Source organism: Oncorhynchus mykiss, chromosome 8 (assembly GCF_057628025.1).
Source record: "Oncorhynchus mykiss isolate SJ-2025 chromosome 8, ASM5762802v1, whole genome shotgun sequence".
In the NCBI taxonomy this organism is placed as follows: Eukaryota; Metazoa; Chordata; class Actinopteri; order Salmoniformes; family Salmonidae; genus Oncorhynchus; species Oncorhynchus mykiss.
Window position 1 is genome coordinate 28,859,431 of NC_143029.1, and position 22,915 is coordinate 28,882,345.

Below are 22,915 nucleotides of genomic sequence, written 5' to 3' on the forward strand. Positions count from 1 at the left end.
GCAAAAAAACACTGTCTGTCAAGCATTAACACTTTTCATTCATTTCAGGGTACATACATTTACAACTGTGCCAAATGTTGTGCATTTACCACAAAGTTCACTATTGAGCCCATATTTTCAGCTTAGCCATGCACCATTAATAATACTGAACTAGCAACCTTTCTGTTATTGGCCCAATGCTCTAACCACTATGCAACGTGCCACCCCTCACAAGTATACAAAATAAATATCATTTTTCATTCCTCCATATTAACACAGAACTCATGATACGTATATTATATTTTTTTGTCTGTAAGTAGTTGGTTGACAAAGTAAAAAAAAACATTCAGAAGCATTAAAAAAAGCGTTTCGAAATGTTATTCTAAATTTACCCCTGTGGGCGCTTTTATGGTTAACATTTAATTACAAAGTATTTCACAGTTTTCCATGTAAATGCCAGCTAAATAGCTGACTTTAAAAAAAACTGTATAAAATAAAGAAAAAAACCTAGTCTCATGTTTGTCTCCTGTGTTCTTCTTTCCACTTTTCAAGCTCAACCTGGAATGATTAACAAATGCGACCTGAAAGGCCAGACTGCTCTTATCTTGGCGGTGGGCAGGGAAAGGGTGGCCTGTGTAGAGGCGCTTCTGGAGAAAGGGGCAGACCCAGAACTCGCCACCAAGGAGAGAGAGACCCCCCTCTACAAAGGTAACACATTTGCCTTAGAGACCTACTAAGACCTATATCTTCCAACCTCTTTGTCATTATCTTTTTGTTCAAAGCGTAGTAAGTCATAGACTACTTGACTGATAGTAAAATAACCTGGGCTGCAGATTTGAAAGAAAATCACTGGTATAAGAAACATGGTGGTGGAAAATCCCTCCAGACCATGCCTACACCGATTGAATGCTTTTACATTTGTGGGGAGTACTAGTGAACACGTGCACACTTCCGGAGAAAGGAGAGGTGATTGGAAGACCAATACAACTACACCCAAAATCTGCCATTACAGATTCGCTCTCCCAGTACCTGCAAGCTGTACCCTGGGAATAACCTCAAACCCTTGTTTAGGAAACACTGCCTACCATGACTAACAAAGGCTGGGAAATCTTCCATTTCTCCCCTGTCTGTCAATCTTTGACCGTATTCCACAGCTTGTGAAAGGGAGAATGCTGAGATTGTGGCCATGCTTCTGAATCACGGTGCTGTGGTGAACAAACACTGCATCCAGGGCTGGACGGCTCTCCAGGAGGCTGTGAGCCGCAACAGTGTGGAGATATGTGAGATGTTGCTCAAGGCCGGGGCTAAGCTCAGCCCAACCAACATGTACGGTATCACGCCCCTGTTTACTGCAGCCCAGAGTGGATGCGTGGAAACACTTCGATTTCTCATTAAACACGGTACGATTTTCTCCTCGAAAAGCGGGTGAATTCTGTAGGCCAAATGACATTACACCGAATTGAGACAGTCCACACACCACATAGAGCTGTTATGAAGCTCTAACCATGGATCTTTGGTTGACGTTTCTTACTGTATGTTACACTGAATATATGTTGTAGGTGCTGATATCAACAGCGAGGCCAGTGATGGGGCCACAGCTCTGTATGAGGCGGCTAAGAATGGCCATGAAGACATTGTGAAGCTTCTTCTTTCTCAGAATGCTGATGCCAACAAAGCAGGCAAGAAAGGACTTCTGCCACTACATATCGCTGCCCAACGAGGAACTGATGGGTAGGCGCAATTAGCTTCAATAACCTTGAAATATGGGAAGACATCCCCGCACAGTACACTTAAAGGGATAGTTTGCCCGAATTACAAAATTACATATTGGTTTACCCTTTACCCTGTGAGCAGTCTGTGGACAAGGTATGACAGTAATCCATGTTTTGTTTACCTGGCCACTGTTTCCAAGTGCTGTAGCACATATCCAAGGCAATGCTACCGATATTGAGCATTTTTCGCACTTCAAGTCCAAATCAGCTGAATGAAGTTACTTACAGATGATTTTTGATGCTGTACGTCTCATTATATGAGAGGCACAGTGCCTTCAGAAAGTATTCATACCCTTTGTCTTATTCCACATTTTGTGTGTTAAAGCCTGAATTCAAAACGGATGAAATAGTTTTTTTCTCTCTCACCCATCTACACGCAAAACCCCATGACAACAAAGTGAAACCATTTTTTAAGAATTTGTCAAATTTCTTGAAAATTAAACACAGAAATATCTCATTTACATAACTATTCACACCTCTGAGTCAATACTATGTAGAAAAACCTTTGGCAGAGATTACAGCTTTGAGTCATCTTGGGTACGTGTGTATCAATTTTGTACATCTGGATTTGGGGATTTCCCCCCTTGCAGATTTTCTCAAACTCTGTTAAATTACATGGGGAGAGGAGGTGAACAGTGTAATGTAGTGAACATTATGCCATAATCCAGTCTGTGTATTCGTACTGTGGAATTCCAGTTCTATGTTTTACAGTAGCCAGACAGTGGGCGTGACATGCCATGTGAGCCATGTGTTGTCAGCATACTTGTGAGCAAAGTTAAACTAAAGTATACAATGCCCAGACCTCAGTTCTTACAAACATAAGCAATCTAAACAGCGGGACGTTACCATTGGCGACGAGTGAAATGCGCAAGAGAAGAATGCAATATACAAGACAAACTACATACCTATGTGAGTAAACACAGACAGCAACAACAGCCTAGCTAGCATCATATTCAGCTAACATCGTACATTACGGTACAATACCACAATAGCTGGAGCACAACTCAATCGGCTCGAGGTGGAAAAAATGGATCAACAGATTCAATAATTTTCTAGTTGCATTAGACATTGCGGATAACACACAGAAAATTGCATTACTGTTACACTATGCAGGGTCGGATGTGTACGGTATACTTGACAGACTGCAAGATACCGGAGCAGATGATGACTATGTTACAGCTGTAGCCAAGCTGAATGCAAATTTCACAGAAAATGGAGCAAGACAAAATTAAAACAAAATCTTGGATGCTTACCACACATGATTGAAGCAATTAGCATCCACCGGATGGGGCTAAACGATGGTTCAATGGCTCTCCAACAACTACTTGATACAGGCAGCACACAAGAGATGTCAGATAAACAAGCTGCAGGCATGGAGAATGCTCATTCAAAATCACAAAAATAACTTTCAGTGTGCACTGTACAAAGTAAAAAATATAACAAAAGCCAGGGCTACAAAAATGAAAGCGCCAAAAGTCAAAACAGAATACGCAATAACTGTGGAGAAAAATTCCCACAACGAAGGAGGACAAACAAATTGCCCTGCAAGTGGGAAAAAAAGGAAATGATGTGGAAAGTTGAATCATTTAAAAAAATGCTGTAGATCACAAACCACCAAGTCCACTCCTCCAGTTGCTGAAAAACGAACCCAACAGCGTCCGAAACACAAAGTGCATAAAGTGCAGTCACAAGACGACACAAAAACAAGACACCTCACCAAGCTCTGATGATGATTATGTGTATGCTGTGTGTACACTACAGAAACCATCCCAACCACACATCCAAGTTACCATTTTGAACACAACTGTGGATGTTATTTTTGATTCAGGTGCAAGCGTTAACATTGATGTCACATGTGACAAGTTAAAGCCCAGCTGTGAATTAAAACAGGCTAAAACAAAACATCTTTGCTTATGGCTCCGAACCACTTCCACTGAGAGGAAAATTCACAGTACCAGTCTGCTCCAAGACTAAGATGGTGGATACCACTTTCTATGCAGTCAAAGGTGACTCTGGCTCACTACTTTGCTGTCAGACAGCAACAGACCTTGGACTTCTGAAAATAATAAACTCTCGGTCCACTCCAAGTGAACCAGCTGATGGTTCATTCATAAGCCAGTTTACAAATGAATACCAGGACCTCTTCCAAGGCATTGGAAAACTGAAAGACTTTCAAGTGAAGCTGCACATTGATGATACAGTTCAAACAGCAGTACAACCACACAGGAGGATTCCTTTACACATGAAAGAAAAAGTTCAACAGGAGCTTGACACACTACAAAGCCAAGACACCATTGAAGAAAATCAGCGGGCCAACGCCATGGGTATCCCAGACCAAAACCCAAGACCCCTGGTAAAGCCTGATCCTCAAAATGTCCCGGAAGTATCATACAAAGTAGACTGCAAACAATACTGCTCACGGTTCATCCCAGACTTCACAACAACCACACAGCCTCTTTGTGAGCTCACAAGAAAAGATCACACCTGGTGCAGCACACGACGACATCCTACTTTGACCCAGCCAAGAGGTCGACACTGTTAGTTGACGCCGGCCAAGATGATTTAGGTGCCATACTAAGTCAGCACAACCCTACAAGTGACAAAGATGTCCAGATCATCGCATATGCCAGCGGAGCGCTTTCAGAGATTGAATAGCGCTACTCACAAACCGAGAGAGAAGCTCTGGCGATCATCTGGGCATGTGAACACTTTCACTTGTATCTCTACGGAGCTCACTTCACGGTCATCACAGACCATAAACGAGTAGAGCTTATCTTCAACAACCCAAAAGCCACACCCCCAGCATGACTTGAGCGATGGAGACTGAGACTACAACCCTACAGCTACACTGTGAAGTACAAAGCCAGTAAAAATAACCACGCCGAATACATGTCAAGACATCCCATCGCAGGGGAAACACCACAAAGAACCTCTTGCATGGCAGACAAATATGTGAACTTTATCATTGACAACACAGTTCCCAAAGCTGATTCTAAAAGAGGTGCAATAAGAAACAAAGACTCAGCTCTACAGAAGGTGATGTGCCTATTGTCCACAGGAACTTGGCAAGATTCACTACATGACACACAAGATGTTGATTTCCAAACATTAAAAGCACTTTTTCGCATGAGACATGAACTAACAATCAATGCACAAGAAAACATCCTTTCTGAGAGGAACACGGCTCGTTCTTCCAGCCTTTCTCCATAACAAAGCAATCAACCTAGCTCCCACAGGACATCTAGGTATTGTGAAAACAAAAGAGCTACTGAGAGAGAATGTTTGGTTTCCAGGCATGGATGACATGGTAGAAAAAGCAATTCAGCACTGCATTCCATGTCAAGCTGCCACTGCAGGAAATCATATGGAACCACTGTCTATGTCGAAACATTGACAAAGTTTACTCCTCCTTTGGAGTACCTGAGATTGTAAAAATGGACAATGGACCTACCTTCAATGGACAGTCCTTCACAGATTTCAGCCACTACCTTGGATTTAAACACATAAAGATAACACCTTACTGACTGAGAGCTAATGCTGAAGCAGAACGCCTGATGAGAACACTCAAGAAGTCTGTCACAGTCACAAACTCTGAAGGAAAGCCTTGGAAACAAAATCACAACAGTTTTCTGAGAAACTACAGCGCAACCTCTCACAGAACTAATCAACAAGAAAGAAAACTTTGCACTACACTTCCCACAATGCCTCACTTCGCACCAAACATCAAGCTACGTGACATGCAAAGCAACGTATGAAAGAGACTGCTGACTACAAGAACCGAGCACAAACCTCGACACTCAAACCAGGAGACACGGTACTCTGCTGTCAGCATGTCAAAGGAAAACTCACGACTCCCTACAATCCTAAAACCTACAACGTCATGAGAATCAAAGGATCGATGATAACGGTGGCACGCTCTGGATGTCTGGAAACCAGAAACTCATCCTGCTTCAAAAAGCTCCCACCGTCTCAATGATGAAGACCACTGTGCTCTTGGAAACTTTCAACACTAGAAATTGTTTTATAATCTTCCCCAGATATATGCCTCATCACAATAAAATCTCGGAGATCTACGGACAGTTCCTTGGACTGTCAACTGTGGGATCTTATATAGACGTGTGTTTCTTTCTAAATCATATACAAACAATTGAATTGACCACAGGTGGACTCCTATCAAGTTGTGAAATCTCAAGCATGATCAAAGGAAATTGGATGACCCTGAGCTCAATTTGGAGTGTCATAGCAACGTGTGTGAATATTTAAGTAAATTAGATATTTCTGTACTTTATTTTCAATACATTTGCAACATTTCTAAAAACATGTTTTCACTTTGTCATTATGGGGTATTGTGTGTAGCTGGGTGAGAGAAAAAAAACGATTTAATCCATTTTGAATTCAGGATGTAACGGAATAAGTCAAGAATAAGTCAATAAGTCAATACTTTCTGAAGGCACTGTATGTTTATTCTCAATTTCCATTTTACAAATAGCCTACCCCAGGGATAGCCTAATTATTATAATTATGTTGCGTACCTCTGGCCTACATGTTATTATTATTATTATTATTATTATTATTATTATTATTATTATTATTATTATCATACATTGTTGTATTGTATTGTTTCCAGAAAAACCCTTCTGACCTATGACTTCTACAATTATGACAAGTCAGTTAAGTAAGTGCCTATGTCTGACTGGAGTTGCCAATGAAGTTGTGGTAGATAAGCGCTCCTTTAACATGTGACTTTAACGCAAGCTTTGCTCAGTAGAATATTTATTTATGAGTTATTAAAATGTTTTTTGGTCCTCTGTAATATTGGTGTATATTAATATTTTCATGTTTTCTGTAACCAAAGTAAACCTTTGTTTATGGAGGTTTACTTTGTGTTAGCTTTTTAATGTGTTTTTTTTGTTGTCATTAATGTCAGTAAATGTAATCATTCACACTCAATCCATTGAGTGGCATGATATCCATGATGTTCATCCCCATGTGGTCAATGTGTGTGGTATGACAACAGAATTATCTAAGCTTTTAGCGTTATAGCAAGCTGTCCGTTTACAGTATCAGAGGAGACCTGCTCACACAAAGTGAGTTGGATGTTGGAAAACAGCTCCAAAGCTGATAAATCGATTCACCATCTGGTCCCAAAAATGTTTTGGGCCATGAATGGCTACCTCAACATGCAATCTTTCATAGGGGTCAAAGGTCATGTATGCATTTTGGGGTATATCGAGCCAAATTGGACAGCATTGGGATGTGCTCTATTATCACAGGGTAACCCGATGATAACTACACCGAACAAGATCAGTCCCAGCAGCCTATTTTCAAGATGGCCACCACCATAACTGAATAAATAATTGGTGTAATAAGATCATAATGAGTGCACCAAACTTTACATGAAGCTAGGAAAAGCCTAAAAATTGATGGCTTGCTATTGTACACATTTTCCAATATGGCCACCAAACGGCTCCATTGATTTTAATTGGATTGGTCTAACATTGACACAACTCTTTCAATAATACTGTAGGTAGAATGTGCCCAATAATAATTATTCCTTTATTAATTATTCCTTTAACATTCCTTTATCAGCCTGTGAACATTCTATTGCATAGACTCACTACAACAAGATATATAAAGGTTTTGGAAAACATAGAAAGCACATTTCTTGGAGAGGATATCAGATATAAATTTGATCAGGGGCTTGTAGGGAACAATTTACCATCAAACATTTGCCTCACTAAAGTGGACAAATTGTTCCACTGACACATGGATTATAACTTCCAAACCAGCAAGATGGAAAGACGTTACATTCCATATATTTAGCAAAAGATAATGTTTTAAAAGTGCAAACAACTTCAGTTTGTTGCTATGCAAGATGCCATCTTGTCTATAGAAATATAATGAATCATTCTACATTATGTGAGCTTGCCACAGATAACCATTCTGATTGGTTAATGATGACGCAATTCAAGTTCGGGAGGATACGTTCAGGTAACCTCGGTCCAATGCTGTGATTTCAAAAATGCAAAAATGCATGAAAATGCAAAATGTTTGTTGAATGCATTAAATTAATATTAATATATAAATGAACAAAAATATAAACTCAACATACAACAATTTCAAAGATTTTACTGAGTTACAGTTCATATGAGGAAATCAGGCAATTGAAATAAATAAATTAGGCCCTAATCTGTAGATTTTACATAACTGGAAATACAGATGTGCATATGTTGGTCACAGATACCTTAAAGAATGGGCCTCACAATCTCGTCACGGTATTTCTGTGTATTCAAATTGTCATTAATAAAATGCAATCATGTTCGTTATCCGTAGCTTATGCTTGCCCATACCATAAGGCCGGTTGGACGCACTGCAAAATTCTCTAAAATGAGATTGGAGGCTGGTTATGGAAGAGAAATTAACATTAAATGATCTGGCAACAGCTCTGGTGGACAGTCCCGCAGTCAGCATGCTAGCTGTACACTGCCTCAAAACTTGAGACATCTGTGGCATTGTGTTGTGTGACAAAACTGCACATTTTAGAGTGGCCTTTTATTGTCCTTTTATTGTATACAAATGTCATCTGTATAATGATCATGATGTTTAATCAGCTTCTTGATATGCCACACCTGTCAGTTGGATGGATTATCTTGGCAAAGGAGAAATGCTCACTAACAGGGATGGAAACAAATTTGTGCACAACATTTTATAGAAATAAGCTTTTGTGCGTATGGAACATTTATGGGATCTTTTATTTCAGCTCGTGAAACATATGACCAACACTTTACATGTTGCGTTTATATTTTTGTTCAGTGTAATTAGGTGTGCTTGCTGAAGGCAAAGCACAACTCTAGATTTCTCTGTCGTCTTCTTCTTATTGTATTTCTTCCACCCGCTCTAGAGTTTCAACAATGTAAGCTATTAAATAGTCCAGACTGCCCCAACTTAGATTGCTTGAGAAAATATTTTTGACAGCATTTATACTTTTTGAACTACAACCATAAGCTCCCAATGCATTTCGATGTCAAAGGTCGCTAAACTCTTTCACCATTTATCAACTCCAACTCAACGTTAAAGGGATACTTCGGGAATTTCGCAATGAGGCCCTTTATCTACTTCCCTAGAGTCAGAAGAACTCGTGGACACCATTTTAATGTCTCTGATTGCAGTTTGAAGGAAGTTGCTAACTAGCGCTAGCGTAATTGCAAACTAGAGTTGGCACAAAGACTATGGGTATCTGTGTTAGAGTCTATGTGATGTGGGTAAGTCGGAGTCAGGCGCAGGACACAGAGATGAGTAATAATAGTGACTTTACTCAAATATAATCTTCCAACAAGGAGAACAAAAATCCAGAAACATATAATGGGAACCAGGTGTGTACAATACGGACAAAACAAATGGAAAAATAAATGTAGATTGGCGGAGGCTAGAAAGCTGGTGACGTCGAATGCCGCCCGAACAAAGAGAGGCACCAGCTTCGGCGGAAGTCGTGACAATCTGCTAGCATGCTAGAACTATAACCATTTTAAATGTACTTAACTATTTCAGTATGTTTTCAGCCTGTTTTGGTAGGATGGAGTTTTGGCATGCCTGGTGACATCTCCAGGTGCTAAATTAGTTAATAAAATAGTTTCAAATCTCTATGCCAATTACAGCTACTTTTCAGTTTCCCCATCCCCACACAGACCACTCCCAAGACAGAACAATCGAAATTCTTGATTGAGAAATTGCTATTTGCAAAGAAGCTATTTTTGTTTCTTTTTTTACCATTTTAAGGTACTTAAAGTGATAGCTCACCCAAATCATCTATAAGTGACTTTGTTAAGCATTGTAATACATTTTTTTATACTTTCAGATGATTTGTACATGATGCACTAAAATATTGTAATATTGGTCCCATGATTTCAATTTGGGTTTTTGCCACAAATGTGAATACATTTCATACCTTGTCCATGGACTGCTTACAAGATAAGGAAACTAATATGTAATTTTGTAAACTTGAACTATCCCTTTAAAGAAGCAATGTGTAACTTTTTGGGCGACCTGACAAAATCCACATAGAAATGTGAGTTATAGATCTGTCATTCTCATTGAAAGCAAGTCTATGAAGCAGTAGATCTGTTCTGTGTGTGCTATTGCTATGCCTCCCCTTATTAAGTACATTTTTTGTACACCAGTTTCACAGCTGAAAATACAATATTTTTGGTTACGGAAAGATTAACTATACTTGCTTTTTTGTCACATGAACTGAAATTACGCAACTTATTCAAATTTTAGCAAAAAGGAAATGTGTGCGTGATTTCTGCCAAGTGCATCATTAATTGTTGCCTATATAACGCTAGTGCTTAAATAATCATTAAAAATCTTCTTGTGGACTAAAAGTCAGATTCACTCCAAATGTGGTCTTTGGACTCATCACAATAGTCCCTAAAGAGTTTCAGAACATAAAATTGATATGCTACAATACGCTAAAAACACTCTTATTGTCATGAACACTAGGACCAAATGAACCATTTAGAATGTATGCCCATGGTACATTTATTAACTTAGTTTGAGAAAATCTAAGGGATTGGTAAAAAGATGACTGAGTTATTGACAAATCAAAAATCAGATTTTAGGTGTACCTTTAAAACCCTGTAAAATGGCTCCACAGTGGCTTTTCAACTTGAAACGTGTCATCGCTATCATGGACATCCCTAAGAGTTTTTGATGTCTCAAAAAACAAAAAATTATTAACAACTCATTTGCATATGTAACACTAATGCTGAAAATCATCTGCAATCATCTTTCCTCATGAGCCATACTTCAGATTCACTCCAGATTTTGTATTTAGACTCATTACATCAGTCTTTAATGGTTTTGAGAAAAAATAGTTGCTCCATTCTAATATGGGAGTATTGTACCTATAGATTCAGTGAAGTAGCCTCTAATGAATTTGAGAAATATAACCAACCTACAGCACTAGACTAAACTTAACTTGCGTCATCCTTGTGGCATTGCGAGATAAACATGGTAATGCTTTCACTGATTCCACATAAAGGAAGATAGTTTCTACATGATAGAGTGCTTGCTTTGTTATTCAACTGATCTTTTGACCTTTCTGTGATCCAGTGAACCCTGTTCATTGCTGCTTGCAACCACATGTTATATATTTTTTAAATAATGATTGTGCTCTCCCCCTTGCCTCTATCCTTTACACTACCCTACCCCATAGTTTATGTTTCCGACTCTACCGACTTGCCTCTCACTTGCACATTCCTCCAGGAGTCCGCACATCAACTGGAAGAAACAGAAGTTAGAAAGGGATTCTCAACTAATGATAATGCTACAGTAATCATTCAGTTCATAGAGCACACAATTCCGGTTGGAGGATACCCACAATCAGGAGGGTAAAAACAAGGGATGGAATTCTCCAACTGGGATTTCTGAAAAACGTGGACGTTTTGGGGGAATTTTGCAACCCTACCCTTGATCCTCAACTCTGGGCACCCTCTAATTTTCCCTGTGTGGTTTTCTATTTCAGTATCGTGGCATTGCTGATCAAAGCCACCAGCAAGTCCAGAGTGAATCGCAGTGGCATCAGTCCCCTCCATCTTGCTGCAGAGTGCAACAGGGATGAAGTCCTGGAGGTCCTAATCGAGGCCGGCTACGATGTCAATGCCATGCTGTCAGAGGACCGCTCCAAGATGTACGAGGATCATCGCAGCACAATTCTATACTTTGCCGTCGCCAACGGCAATGTGGAAGCGACCACCATGCTTCTAGAAGCCGGTGCCAACCCCAACCTAGACACCTTCAACACGCTTCTGGTGGCCGTTAGGCAGGGTAGTATCGAATTGGTCACTTTGCTGGTGGAGCATGGGGCCAACGTTAACGCCTACGTCCTGACTCACCCCACCTCATTCCCGGCCACTGTCATGTTCAGTATGAAGTACCTGTCCATGCTGAAGTATTTGATGGACAATGGCTGTGATGCCCACTCCTGTTTTAGCTGCACTTACGGCAGTGGTCCACATCCACCCATTCAAGAGACATCTGAGAGGGATGACTTGCGCTACAATAACCATACACGCAGGAATACTGAGAAAGCTGTTCAGGTAAACAAAATGTACATGGGAGTTAAATAGGTTGGTATAGTTATTATACTACATAGTATTACTAATTATACCACAGCCAGGTATAACAGCTATAAGTACTATGTAACAATGTTTACCTACACTGTAATCTCCTATGTAACTGTCATGCTGTCATGTTAGCACAGGTATTTGGGAACACTTTCTTGTGGGGACTTAAAAATACAATATACCATAGCCTACCATCGCTTTTTGTCTTTCCATCACTAGTTCTGTGAGATAATCTCAACTCAGGCAATAAACCGCTGGGCAGGACCCATCATAGACGTACTCCTGGATTATGTTGGCCATGTGAAACTCTGCTCCAGACTTACTGAACACCTAGATAGCTTTGGGGACTGGGAAGCCATCAAGGAGAAAGCAAGTGAGTGTCCCCAGACTTGCAAACAAGCACAGACACACATACCCATACTGTACACAAACACACACACACACACACACACACACACACACACACACACATACAGACACAGACACTCTTAGAAAAGTGCTGTCTAGAACCTTTAAGGATTCTTCGGCTGTAGGAGAACCCTTAGAATAACAATTTTTGGTTCCAGGTAGAATCCTTTTGGGTTCCATGTAGAACCCTTTCTTTAGCGGGTTTTACATGGAATTTAAAAGGGTTATACAGTTGAAGTCGGAAGATTACATACACTTAGGTTGGAGTCATTAAAACTAATTTTTCAATCACTCCACAAATTTCTTGTTAACAAATTATAGTTTTGGCAAGTCTACTTTGTGCATGACACAAGTAATTTTTCCAACAATTGTTTACAGACAGATTATTTCACTTATTCACTGTATCACAATTCCAGTAGGTCAGAAGTTTACATGTGCTAATTTGACTGTGCCTTTAAACAGCTTGGAAAATTACAGAAAATTATGTCATGGCTTTAGAAGCTACCGATAGGCTAATTGACATCATTTGAGTGAATTGGGGGTGTACAATCTTAAAGGCAAGGCTACCAAATACTAATTGAGTGAATGTAAACTTCTGACCCACTGGGAATGTGATGAAAGAAATAAAAGCTGAAATAAATAATAATAAATAAAACTTTCTACTATTATTCTGACATTTCACATTCTGAAAATAAGTGGTGATCCTAACTGACCTAAGACAGGGAATTTTTACTAGGATTAAATGTCAGGAATTGTGAGAAACTGAGTTTAAATGTGTTTGGCTAAGGTGTATGTAAACTTCCAACTTCAAATGTATCTGGAACCAAAAATGTTTCTACATGGAAGCAAAAAGGGTTATTCTAAGGGTTCTCCTACAGCCAAAGAACCCTTAAGGGTTCCCCTACAGCCAAATAACCCTTTTTTCTTAGAGTCTATTACACAACAGAAGGTAGAATTTTGGTGTAGCGGTATGCGTGGTTGATAACCAGGGTTCAATACCAGCCTGTTACAGTGGTGCCGTGACCTGGATCCCAGAGCTCATGTCTAGCAGCTGCTGGGGGTTACTTCTCTGATGAGGGGGGATGTCATGCACGCGTGCACACCCAGCCACACACACCAATGCCCAAACAGGCACTTATTTTGAGTGACTTGTGCACATCTTATATGTATACTGTTTATATAAATGTACAAGCGTTACATATTACCTTATCTGTTGCCTTTGTCTTACAGCGCCCCCGCGTCCACTGATGCAGCTGTGTAGGCTGAAGATCCGGCAGCAGGTTGGACTCCACAGACTGAGGTGCATCAACAAACTGCCCCTCCCACCACGAGTAATCAAGTACCTTAACCACGAAGAGCGCAACCAAGAAGAGTTTTGTTCATTCTAGAGAGTGACATCATAGTCAAAACAAGAGATGACACAGGGAATGCCGCACAAAATTGATTGACATAATCAGTGTTTATGGTGTGAATATTTTTACTGATATTTGAGCAGTAATATAGAGTACAGTTACATTTCACAATTCAACTTTAAGATCAGACTTATATAGTAATTTAATAAGCTCACCCGACAGGTAGACTTACCAAAGTTGGTAGCATTTTATTTGACTGTCGTAGACATTTCTAGGTACTTTCTAGTAATTACTTTCTAGTAGTTAATTTATTTAAATTACTAGGTATTCACAGGTACATGATAAAATGGTAATTATAGTAATAACATATTAATTACTTGTTTGTTTCAGTGAGACCAACTTAAGCAACATTTTTAAACAAAAATTGAAATGGGTTTGTGTCAAGTTTAGAAAATGTACATGTTTAAGTGTACAGTAATTTTGGGGCGTTATAGGACCCTGTAAGGCAAGCTTTTATGAATTTGTGATATTTATTTGCATAAGTTCAACCTTAGTTGAGACTTCATAATATTGTTATTGAGAATAGTCTATTCAATCTCTCAATGAAAGATTAATATGAAATAAATACACAAATTGATTTTTGTCTAGGTTTGGAAAGCTGCCTATTTGATTGCACAGTATTTTGAGGGAAACATGTTACTCTTTTAGGCTACCTTATATGTACAGTTGAAGTCAGAAGTATACATACACCTTAGCCAAATACATTTAAACTCAGTTTTTCACAATTACTGAAATGTAATCCTAATTAACATTCCCAGTCTCAGGTCAGTTAGGATCACCACTTTATTTTAAGAATGTGAAATGTCAGAATAATAGTAGAGAGAATGATTTATTTCTGCTTTTATTTCTTTCATCACATTCCCAGTGGGTCAGAAGTTTACATACACTCAAGTAGTATATGGTAATGTTGCCTTTAAATTGTTTAACTTGGGTCAAACCTTTCGGGTAGCCTTCCACAAGCTTCCCACAATAAGTTGGGTGAATTTTGGCCCATTCCTCCAGACAGAGCTGGTGTAACTGGGTCAGGTTTGTAGGCCTCCTTGCTCGCACACGCTTTTTCAGTTCTGCCCACACATTTTCTATGGGATTGAGGTCAGGGCTTTGTGATTGCCACTCCAATACCTTGACTTTGTTGTCCTTAAGCCATTTTGCCACAACTTTGGAAGTATGCTTGGGGTCAATGTCTTTTTGGAAGACATATTTGTGACCAAGCTTTAACTTCCTGACTGATGTCTTGAGATGTTGCTTCAATATACCCACATCATTTTCTCTCCTCGTGATTAAATCTATATTGTGAAGTGCACCAGTCCCTCCTGCAGCAAAGCACCCCCACAACATGATCCTGCCACCCCCGTGCTTCATGGTTGGGATGGTGTTTTTTGGCTCGCAAACCTCCCCCTTTTTCCTCCAAACATAACGATGGTCATTATGGCCATGTCCAAACAGTTCTATTTTGTTTCATCAGACCAGAGGACATTTCTCCAAAAAGTACGATCTTTGTCCCCACGTGCAGTTGCAAACCGTAGTCTGGCTTTTTTATGGAGGTTTTTGAGCAATGGCTTCTTCCTTGCTGAGCGGCCTTTCAGGTTATGTCTATATAGGACTCGTTTTACTGTGGATAGAGATACTTTTGTACCCGTTTCCTCCAGCATCTTCACAAGGTCCTTTGCTGTTGTTCTGGGATTGATTTGCACTTTTCGCACCAAAGTCTATCTCTAGGAGACAGAACTCGTCTCCTATCTGAGCGGTATGACGGCTGCATGGTCCCATGGTGTTTATACTTGCGTACTATTGTTTGTACAGATGAACGTGGTACCTTCAGGCGTTTGGAAATTGCTCCCAAGGATGAACCAGACTTGTGGAGGTCTACAATTTTTTTTCTGAGATCTTGGCTGATTTATTTAGATTTTCCCATGATGTCAAGTAAAAAGGCACTGAGTTTGAAGGAAGGCCTTGAAGTACATCCACAGGTACACCTCCAATTGACTCAAATGATGTCAATTAGCCAATCAGAAGCTTCTAAAGCCATGACATCCTTTTATGGAATTTTCCAAGCTGTTTTAAGACACAGTCAACTTAGTGTATGTAAACTTCTGACCAAACTGGAATTGTGATACAGTGAATTATAAGTGAATTACTTGTGTCATGCACAAAATATATGTTATAACTGACTTGCTAAACTAAAGTTTGTTAACAAGAAATATGTGGAGTGGTTGAAAAACAAGACTTTATGACTCCAACCTAAGTGTATGTAAAATTCCGACTTCAACGATTTCAGTATATACGTTGTGTTTTTGTAAATATTACATTTTTACAGTTTAACTTATGCCAAATATAGGAGTTGAACATTAAGGTTTACAGCATTTTCTGAGAGTAAATTTCACAGGAGAGATTGAGAATATGAGAACAAAGCACTATATTTAATTTGATATGTGTAAATAGATTCCAATTTGTGTATTTGCAGTATTCTGTATGACATCTGAGGTACGGGTCACCTTTTTCTAATATTTGGGTATATTTCTCTAGAAGGTGACCTCCATGTACTTGTATTTCCGATCATGTAAACAATTCAATCTTGTGTCTGTGGAAAAAATAAACATAATTTGAATATCAATTTTCAATGGGTTGATCATTAGTCATCAAATAATCCATTAGTCCAGTAATTAGCCATTTAAAAAAAACATGTTTGCGTTTCCAGTTTTAATGTCTATCATTCCTGAATAAATAATAATTGTTGATTAGAATGTGTGTGCATGCTTGCACTTCACTTCAGACAAACTCCTCATGACGGAGCCAAATTACTTCACAGCCGATTGCTCTATGGATAAAGTTGTGTTTATACCTTGATCCCTCTTGCCCTCTAGCGTTGGACAGAACTACTTCTGTAGATCACAGGAGGTTGGTGGCACCTTAATTAGGGAGGACGGGCTCGTGGTAATGGCTGGAGAGGAAATGGTGGAATGGTATCAAATACACTACAAGAACAAAAGTATATGGACACCTGGTCGTTGAATATCTCATTCCAAAATCATGGGCAATAAAATGGAGGTGGTCCCCCCTTTGCTGCTATAACAACCTCCACTCTTCTGGGAGGCTTTCCACCAGATGTTAGGACATTGTTGCAGGGACAGCTACAAGCATTAGTGAGGTCAGGCACTGATGATGTGTAATTAGGCCTGACTCGCAGTCAGCGTTCCAATTCATCCCAAAGGTGTTCAATAGGGTTGAGGTCAGGGCTCTGCAGCCAGTCAAGTTCTTCCACACTGATCTCGACAAGCCATTTCTGTATGGACCTCGCTTTGTGCATGGGGTAATTTTCATGCTGAAACCGAAAGGGCCTTCCCCAAACTTTTGCCACAAAGTTGCAAGCACAGAATGGTCTAGAATGTTATTGTATGCTGTGGCGTTAAGATTCCCCTTCAATGAAACTAAGAGGCCTAGCCTTAACCATGAAAAACAGCCCCAGACCATTAATCCTCCTCCACCAAACTTTACAGTTAGCACTATGCATTGGGGGAGGTAGCGTTCTCCTGACATCCGCCAAACCCAGAATCATCCGTCAGACTGCCAGATGGAGAATCATGATTCATCACTTTAGAGAACACGTTTCTTCTGCTCCAGAGTCCAATGGCGACGAGCTTTACACCACTCCAGCTGACGCTTGGCATTGCACATGGTGATCTTAGGTTTGTGTGCGGCTGCTTGGTCATGGAAACCCACTTCATTATGCTCCCAAATAACAGTTATTGTGCTGACCTTGCTCCCAGAGTCAGTTTGGAACTCGGTAGCGAGTGTTGCAACCAAGGACAGACGATTTTTACGCGCTTCAGTACTCGGTGGTCATGTTCTGTCAGCTTGTGTGGCCTACCACTTGCGGCTGAGCCGTTATTGCTCCTAGACGTTTCCACTTCACAATAACAGTTGTGAATAAGAGTTCAAAGTTCATACCAAGTTGCCATACTTCAAGCTCATGCTATACTCTGGCTGGTATGGTCGAAATTCATCCTTTTGGCGTGTCGATCGTCATCTTCACGTTGAAATTCTATGCTAATTTCGTTAGGTTCTTATCTTAGCCCTTTCAACATAGGGACCGTCGTCCTCTCGTCCTTGGAACACAAAGTTGGATTTTTGTCAACGGGCTTATATCGTGGTAAATAGAAGGGCGTGTTTCATAGTTTACAACCAATGTCTGTTCACTCAGAGGCCCCCTCTGAGTGAGCAGAGTTTACTTTATGACAAACCATTCTCTCATGAAGAAGCTTAAATTACATTTAATCTTTTCACAAATAGTTTCCTATTTAAACATTTTAATTTTTTTATTTCACCTTTATTTAACCAGGTAGGCTAGTTGAGAACAAGTTCTCATTTGCAACTGCGACCTGGCCAAGATAAAGCATAGCAGTGTGAACAGACAACACAGAGTTACACATGGAGTTAACAATTAACAAGTCAATAACACAGTAGAAAAAAAGGAGAGTCTATATACATTGTGTGCAAAAGGCATGAGGAGGTAGGCGAATAATTAAAATTTTGCAGATTAACACTGGAGTGATAAATGATCAGATGGTCATGTACAGGTAGAGATATTGGTGTGCAAAAGAGCAGAAAAGTAAATAAATAAAAACAGTATGGGGATGAGGTAGGTAAAAATGGGTGGGCTATTTACCGATAGACTATGTACAGCTGCAGCGATCGGTTAGCTGCTCAGATAGCTGATGTTTGAAGTTGGTGAGGGAGATAAGTCTCCAACTTCATCGATTTTTGCAATTCGTTCCAGTCACAGGCAGCAGAGAACTGGAACGAAAGGCAGTCAAATGAGGTGTTGGCTTTAGGGATGATCAGTGAGATACACCTGCTGGAGCGCGTGCTACGGGTGGGTGTTGCCATCGTGACCAGTGAACTGAGATAAGGCGGAGCTTTACCTAGCATGGACTTGTAGATGACCTGGAGCCAATGGGTCTGGCGACGAATATGTAGCGAGGGCCAGCCGACTAGAGCATACAGGTCGCAGTGGTGGGTGGTATAAGGTGCTTTAGTGACAGTACTGTGATAAACTGCATCCAGTTTGCTGAGTAGAGTGTTGGAAGCAATTTTGTAGATGACATCGCCGAAGTCGAGGATCGGTAGGATAGTCAGTTTTACTAGGGTAAGTTTGGCGGCGTGAGTGAAGGAGGCTTTGTTGCGGAATAGAAAGCCGACTCTAGATTTGATTTTCGATTGGAGATGTTTGATATGAGTCTGGAAGGAGAGTTTACAGTCTAGCTAGACACCTAGGTACTTATAGATGTCCACATATTCAAGGTCGGAACCATCCAGGATGGTGATGCTAGTCAGCCGTGCGGGTGCAGTCAGCGAACGGTTGAAAAGCATGCATTTGGTTTTACTAGCGTTTAAGAGCAGTTGGAGGCCACGGAAGGAGTGTTGTATGGCATTGAAGCTCGTTTGGAGGTTAGATAGCACAGTGTCCAAGGACGGGCCGGAAGTATATAGAATGGTGTCGTTGGCGTAGAGGTGGATCAGGGAATCGCCCGCAGCAAGAGCAACATCATTGATATATACGGAGAAAAGAGTCGGCCCGAGAATTGAACCCTGTGGCACCCCCATAGAGACTGCCAGAGGACCGGACAGCATGCCCTCCGATTTGACACACTGAACTCACTGTCTGCAAAGTAGTTGGTGAACCAGGCAAGGCAGTCATCAGAAAAACCGAGGCTACTGAGTCTGCCGATAAGAATATGATGATTGACAGAGTCGAGAGCCTTGGCAAGGTCGATGAAGGCGGCTGCACAGTACTGTCTTTTATCGATGGCGGTTATGATATCGTTTAGTACCTTGAGCGTGGCTGAGGTGCACCCGTGACCGGCTCAGAAACCAGATTGCACAGCGGAGAAGGTACGGTGGGATTCGAGATGGTCAGTGACCTGTTTGTTGACTTGGCTTTCGAAGACCTTAGATAGGCAGGGCAGGATGGATATAGGTCTGTAACAGTTTGGGTCCAGGGTGTCTCCCCTTTGAAAAGGGGGATGACTGCGGCAGCTTTCCAATCCTTGGGGATCTCAGACGATATGAAAGAGAGGTTGAACAGGCTGGTAATAGGGGTTGCGACAATGGCGGTGGATAGTTTCAGAAATAGAGGGTCCAGATTGTCAAGCCCAGCTGATTTGTACGGGTCCAGGTTTTGCAGCTCTTTCAGAACATCTGCTATCTGGATTTGGGTAAAGGAGAACCTGGAGAGACTTGGGCGAGTAGCTGTGGGGGGGGGGGGGGGGGGGCAGAGCTGTTGGCCGAGGTTGGAGTAGCCAGGCGGAAGGCATGGCCAGCCGTTGAGAAATGCTTGTTGAAGTTTTCGATAATCATGGATTTATCGGTGGTGACTGTGTTACCTAGCCTCAGTGCAGTGGGCAGCTGGGAGAAGGTGATCTTGTTCTCCATGGACTTCACAGTGTCCCAGAACTTTTTGGAGTTGGAGCTACAGGATGCAAATTTCTGCCTGAAGAAGCTGGCCTTAGCTTTCCTGACTGACTGCGTGTATTGGTTCCTGACTTCCCTGAACAGTTGCATATCGCGGGGACTATTTGATGCTATTGCAGTCCGCCACAGGATGTTTTTGTGCTGGTCGAGGGCAGTCAGGTCTGGAGTGAACCAAGGGCTATATCTGTTCTTAGTTCTGCATTTTTTGAACGGAGCATGCTTATCTAAAATGCATATCCCAGTTTAGGTCACCCAACAGAACAAACTCTGAAGCTAGATGGGGGGCGATCAATTCACAAATGGTGTCCAGGGCACAGCTGGGAGCTGAGGGGGGTCGGTAGCAGGCGGCAACAGTGAGAGACTTATTTCTGGAGAGAGTAATTTTTAAAATTAGTAGTTCGAACTGTTTGGGTATGGACCTGGAAAGTATGACATTACTTTGCAGGCTATCTCTGCAGTAGACTGCAACTCCTCCCCCTTTGGTAGTTCTATCTTGACGGAAAATGTTATAGTTGGGTATGGAAATCTCAGAATTTTTGGTGGCCTCCCTGAGCCCGGATTCAGGGCCTGGGTTTACCTCCACATCACCCGCGGAACAGAGGAGGAGTAGTATGAGGGTGCGGCTAAAGGCTATCAAAACTGGTCGCCTAGAGCGTTGGGGACAGAGAATAAAAGGAGCAGATTTCTGGGCATGGTAGAATATATTCAGGGCATAATGCGCAGACAGGGGTATGGTGGGGTGTGGGTACAGCGGAGGTAAGCCCAGGCACTGGGTGATGATGAGAGAGGTTGTATCTCTGGACATGCTGGTTGTAATGGGTGAGGTCACCGCATGTGTGGGAGGTGGGACAAAGGAGGTATCAGGGGTATGAAGAGTGGAACTAGGGGCTCCATTGTAAACTAAAACAATGATAACTAACCTGAACAACAGTATACAAGGCATATTGACTTTTGAGAGAGACATACAGCGAGGCATACAGTAATCACAGGTGTTGAATTGGGAGAGCTAGCTAAACAGTAGGTGAGACAACAACAGCAGGTAAAATGGCGTTGACTAGGCAGGGAGGGTCGGATTAACTACACACAGAGCCTGAGTGCGGCTGGGGCCGACAGATAAAACATAAACAAGCAGAATGGAGTACCGTGATTAATGGACAGTCCAGCATGCATCAGCTATGTAGCCAAGTGATCAGGGGGCAGCGTGTGCAACTGGGTCCTGGACTTCCTGATGGGTCGCCATACTACAACAGAAGTAGGCCTGATTACCAACAATGACGAGACAGTCTACAGGGAGGAGGTGAGGACCCTGAAAGTGTGGTGCCAGGAAAATAACCTCTCACTCAACATCAACAAAAAAAGGAGCTGATCGTGGACTTCAGGAAACAGCAGAGGGATCACCCCCCTATCCACATCGACAGGACTGCAGAGGAGAAGGTGGAAATCTTCAAGTTCATTCGGTGTACACATCACTGACAAACTGAAATGGTACACCCACACAGACAGGGTGGTGAAGAAGGCGCCTCATCTTCAGGATGTTGAGAAAATGTGGCTTGGCACCTAAAAGCCACAAACTTTTCCAGATGCACAATTGAGTGCATCCTGTTGGGCTGTGTCACCACCTGGTATGACGATGGCACCGCCCACAACCGCAGGGCTCTCCAGAGGGTGGTGCGGTCTGCCCTACGCATCACCAGGGGCAAACTACCTGCCCTCCAGGACACCTACAGCACCCGATGTCACAGGATGGCCAAAAAGATAATCAAGGACAACAACCACCTGAGCCACTGCCTGTTCATCCCGCTATCATCCAGAAGACGAGGTCAGTACAGCTGCATAAAAACTGGGACGGAGAGATTGAAAAACAGATTCTGCATAGGGCTGCTGCCCTATACAGTGGCTTGCGAAAGTATTCACCCCCCTTGGCATTTTCCCTATTTTGTTGCCTTACAATCTGGAATTAAAATGTCGTTTTGGGGGGTTTGTATCATTTGATTAACACAACATGCCTACCACTTTGAAGATGCTAAATATTTTTTTATTGTGAAACAAGCAAGAAATACAACAAAAAAACTGAAAACTTGAGCATGCATAACTATTCACCCCCTAAGGTCAATACTTTGTAGAGCCAGCTTTTGCAGCAATTACAGCTGCAAGTCTCTTGGGGTATGTCTCTATAAGCTTGGCACATCTAGCCACTGGAATTTTTGCCCATTCTTCAAGGCAAAACTGCTCCAGCTCCTTCAAGTTGGATGGGTTCCGCTGGTGTACAGCAATCTTACCACAGATTCTCAGTTGGATTTAGTTCTAGGCTGTGATTAGGCAATTCCAAGACATTTAAATGTTTCCCCTTAAACCACTCAAGTGTTACTTTAGCAGTATGCTTAGAGTCATTGTCCTGCTGGAAGGTGAACATCTGGAAGACTGAAACAGGTTTCCCTCCAGAATTTCTCTGTATTTAGCATCAAATCAAATGTATTTATATAGCCCTTCTTACATCAGCTGATATCTCAAAGTGCTGTACAGAAACCCAGCCTAAAACCCCAAACAGCAAGCAATGCAGGTGTAGAAGCTAAAACTACCTAGAAAGGCCAAAACCTAGGAAGAAACCTAGAGAGGAACTAGGCTATGAGGGGTGGCCAGTCCTCTTCTGGTTGTGCTGGATGGAGATAACAGAACATGGCCAAGATGTTCAAATGTTCATAAATGACCAGCATGATCAAATAATAATAATCACAGTAGTTGTCAAGGG

At 41.5% G+C, this 22,915-nt stretch overlaps 1 protein-coding gene across 9 annotated transcripts in view; it reads left to right on the top strand.

The window, feature by feature from the left end:
- LOC110529736 (ankyrin repeat and SOCS box protein 2) overlaps window positions 1-16,309 on the top strand; it is a 32,299-nt gene extending 15,990 nt beyond the window's left edge. For 3 of the 9 annotated variants that reach the window (XM_090243097.1, XM_021612210.3, XM_090243098.1), the window contains 6 exons: window positions 532-687; window positions 1,134-1,379; window positions 1,539-1,710; window positions 11,275-11,848; window positions 12,095-12,248; window positions 13,514-16,309. In XM_090243097.1, coding sequence (XP_090099223.1) covers window positions 532-687; window positions 1,134-1,379; window positions 1,539-1,710; window positions 11,275-11,848; window positions 12,095-12,248; window positions 13,514-13,671 — 1,460 coding nt within the window. In that variant the 3' untranslated portion in view covers window positions 13,672-16,309. Of the gene's footprint in view, window positions 1-441; window positions 688-1,133; window positions 1,380-1,538; window positions 1,711-6,378; window positions 6,427-11,274; window positions 11,849-12,094; window positions 12,249-13,513 lie in introns of those variants that run through there. The other 6 variants (XM_021612208.3, XM_021612207.3, XM_090243100.1 and 3 more) reach the window with 4 other exon arrangements.
- Window positions 16,310-22,915: the final 6,606 nt, after the last annotated feature.